The sequence below is a fragment of the Salvia hispanica genome, chromosome 6, assembly GCF_023119035.1.
Source record: "Salvia hispanica cultivar TCC Black 2014 chromosome 6, UniMelb_Shisp_WGS_1.0, whole genome shotgun sequence".
Lineage (NCBI taxonomy): Eukaryota > Viridiplantae > Streptophyta > Magnoliopsida > Lamiales > Lamiaceae > Salvia > Salvia hispanica.
Genome location: NC_062970.1, coordinates 39043558 through 39046762, shown reverse-complemented (window position 1 = coordinate 39046762; position 3205 = coordinate 39043558). Strand labels below are relative to the sequence as shown.

The 3205-nt window shown below is 42.3% G+C and overlaps 1 protein-coding gene across 1 annotated transcript; it reads right to left on the bottom strand.

Moving 5' to 3' along the window:
• Positions 1-375: 375 nt before the first annotated feature.
• Positions 376-1825, bottom strand: LOC125196368 (E3 ubiquitin-protein ligase ATL4-like). The gene has a single exon (XM_048094861.1). The coding sequence runs from the start codon at positions 1552-1554 to the stop codon at positions 511-513; it is 1044 nt and encodes a 347-aa protein (XP_047950818.1). The 5' UTR covers positions 1555-1825; the 3' UTR covers positions 376-510.
• Between the last annotated feature and the right edge of the window lie 1380 nt (positions 1826-3205).

The following is a 3205-nucleotide window of genomic DNA, read 5'->3' as shown; positions in this document are numbered from 1 at the left end:
GAATGTTGAGCTTACAAAACTATTTGCGATAACAACAAATACCCTTCTTGTCCTTTTTTCTCCATTTACCAATGGAGATTGTGTTTGTTTTTTCCCCCAAAACAACACTCTGCTTTTAGGCCATTTTATACTTTTTGCCATTTTTTAATAAATATGAAAACCAAACTTTTCCAGTCTTCCACTTGTTAATTAACAAGATACGCGCTACTTCCCAACTAAAATTAATATTTGGTGTAGTTTAACTTAGTAATTAATCAAAGTCTCAAAGAACTAAGAAGGGTTAAATTCACTTAAATTCTCATTTAATCCAACGATCACAATTAAGACTTGCGTTGGGAATTTATAATTGGAAGACGAAATATTGGAATAAATATATAAAACGAAAAAAAGAATTACTTGGATCCTCCTGATTTTTCCAAAAAACCACATAATCATTTACTGATCTAGAGCGTGGCTAGTTATGTAACAAGAATTACTAAATTACCCCTAATGATCGGAAGTATTTACATTTCATACCCCGGAAAACCACCGAAACAGCTCACTGATCTCCTCTCCGACGCGGTTCGCCTCCAGATCTCCGACGCCGGCAACAGGATCGCTCCGCCTGCTGCTGCCTGAGAAGAATCTCCCCGAGCTTCTGAACGAAACTGACGCCAATCTGTCGACGTAATCCCTCAGCCAATTTCTACCGCTGGATACGTCCGCCGCGAGCGCTTCCCCCGGCGGATCCGGTATCGGAATTCCGACGGACGATTCCTTGTCCGCCGACGTGCAATCGGAAGCTCCTCTGCGATGAGTGACGGATCCTGCCGAGACCTCGTAGCCGTTATCATCCACGATGTAATCGAAGGAGCCGATTGAATACGAGCGCCGATCTCCTTCCGCCGCCTCGGGAGCGCCTCCGCCGCGGCGCCGGCTGATGCTTCCGATCTCAATCCGGAAACTGCCGCTGTTGCCGTTTCCGTCGCGAAAACTGCCGCGGTTCGGATTGGGGAGGATTTTGTCGAGCAATTCGGCGTCGGAAGCGGTTACTGGCGAGCGGCAGAGCGGGCACGTCTGATTGGAGACGATCCAGGCGTCGATGCAGTCGGCGTGGAACGCGTGGCAGCAGATAGGCAGCAGGCGGAGCTGATCGTGCGGCTCGAACTTGGAGAGGCACACGGCGCAGTCGCCCCCAGTGAGGTTTCCGGTGACCGAGCGGAAAGTGAAGAGCGGGAGCGATTCGAGCAAGGCGTGGTGCGGCGCGGCGGCGTGGAATTGCGGCTGGCTAGGGTTGCGGTTGGAGGAGTCGCGGCGCAGGACGACGTCGTCGGCGGCGGAGAAGGTGCGATGGATGCGCTTCGAGAGTAGCCGGAGAAGGAGGTAAATTGAGGCGGAGATGATGACGGCGGAGGCGATGATTATTATCACTATCACTATGGAAGACGACGAGACTGCGTCGGACGAGGTGGATGCCGACGACGACGACGGAGATGACGTGTCGGTGTATGGCGGCGGGAGCTGTGGCATTTGCGTGATGAGGGAGATGGCTGTGGGCGGCGGAGGGGCGGACATTTGGGAGAAGAATCAGAATGGGGATTTTAGAGAGAGAAAAAAGGGTTTGTTTGTTGTTTTGAGAGCATTCTAGAGAGAGAAAGGAAGATGGATTGGTAAATGAGGCGGAGGTATTTATTAGATGGGGGTGGTGTCAACTGTCACCGGTAGAGTTAAAAGGAATGCGAAACTTGGTGTTTTTGTTGAGGGAGAGCTGCCACGTGAGACTCGTACGTGTGCCAATTCATATTTTGATTTGTTGAATACAACATAAATTTACTAACTCTACTACTACTTGTAAATTGTAATGGTTGTGTGTAAAGGAGCAAGTACAGAATTAAAGAGGGAGTAGATGGAATGAAATGAAAATTGTGGGCATGCAAAAACAGTAAAGAGATTGCCAGTGGTGGGTTTATTAATAGGCTTGGCCAATCAGTGGGGTCCTCTCCACACATACAGTATTAATTAGAGTAATTAAGATTGAATGGTTCAGTTCGTAGGTTTGGTTTTGATAATGATGTAAGTGGGTTCTTAGAAGAGAAATTAAGTAAAATCATACTCCTATATTATACTTTATATTTGAACGCATATGCTTGGGAATATAAACACATAAATAGAATAAGGCACCGTTTCAAAGTTTTACGGGCGAATTTATTTGGTACATTGCTCTATTCTGTTAATTGTTGGATGAAAATAGTAATTTTAATCTTTTCATTTTTTATTCGATAGTACACATAGTTTGGTTTGTCCCCCAACGGAGAAAGAATATACTCCTTCCGTCCCAGATAATTCGTCCAATTTTTCTATTTCGGTCCGTCCCAAATAATTTGTTTCACTTCACTTTTACCATTTTTGGTAGTGGACCTCATATTCCACTAACTCATTCCTACTCATATTTTATTATAAAGCTAATATATAAAGGTAGGACCCACATTCCACTAACTTTTTCAACCCACTTTTTTACAATTCTTAAAACTCGTGTCCGGTCAAAGTAACCCGAATTATCCGTGGACGGAGAGAGTAATTGCTTAAATTTAGCTAACTTATTCGATTGATAGTTTATGGGTTTATACTCTATACGTACTACAGTTAAGAAATTGTGATTATGACATTAAAGAGAATGTGTCGTACTTTAATCATACTCAATGTAAATAATGTGGTCCTATATTTTTAAATAAAATTATAAAACTTCAATAAATTTCTAGCCGTGCCATGACACAGTGTAGTAATTAACATACACGAAATATAAGTTTAACTAATTTAGGGTCTCGTCATTTAATTTGGGTCCATCAAGACTCAGAGTATCCGATGGAAATTGGCTCTTTCTAATCAGTAAATCACATCGTTTTTATTTATTTATTTATTCAGCTAATCCTTTGCACATAATTTTGTCTTTATTTTCTCTATCGACATAGTAAAATTCATTTATTCAAAGTTAGTTAAATCGTAGATGAAGCATAACAGTAGAACCATAGCACAATTCCTATAAATTTTGCCGCCCCTAAATAAAGATAGAAGTTCAGTTAGATCTAGAATTGGGCGAAAAAGTACAATATTTTTTTCCTAACACAAATTGTACCGAATTAACATTAAATGATGCAACGGTTGATAAATTAGATTTCAATGTCGATAGTTTACTCTATGTTGCACCTAGGTCTGTTAAATTAGAGGG

Excerpts from the sequence above, each read along its gene's own strand:
- LOC125196368 (XM_048094861.1), bottom strand. The coding sequence starts at position 1,554 with ATGTCCGCCCCTCCGCCGCCCACAGCCATCTCCCTCATCACGCAAATG.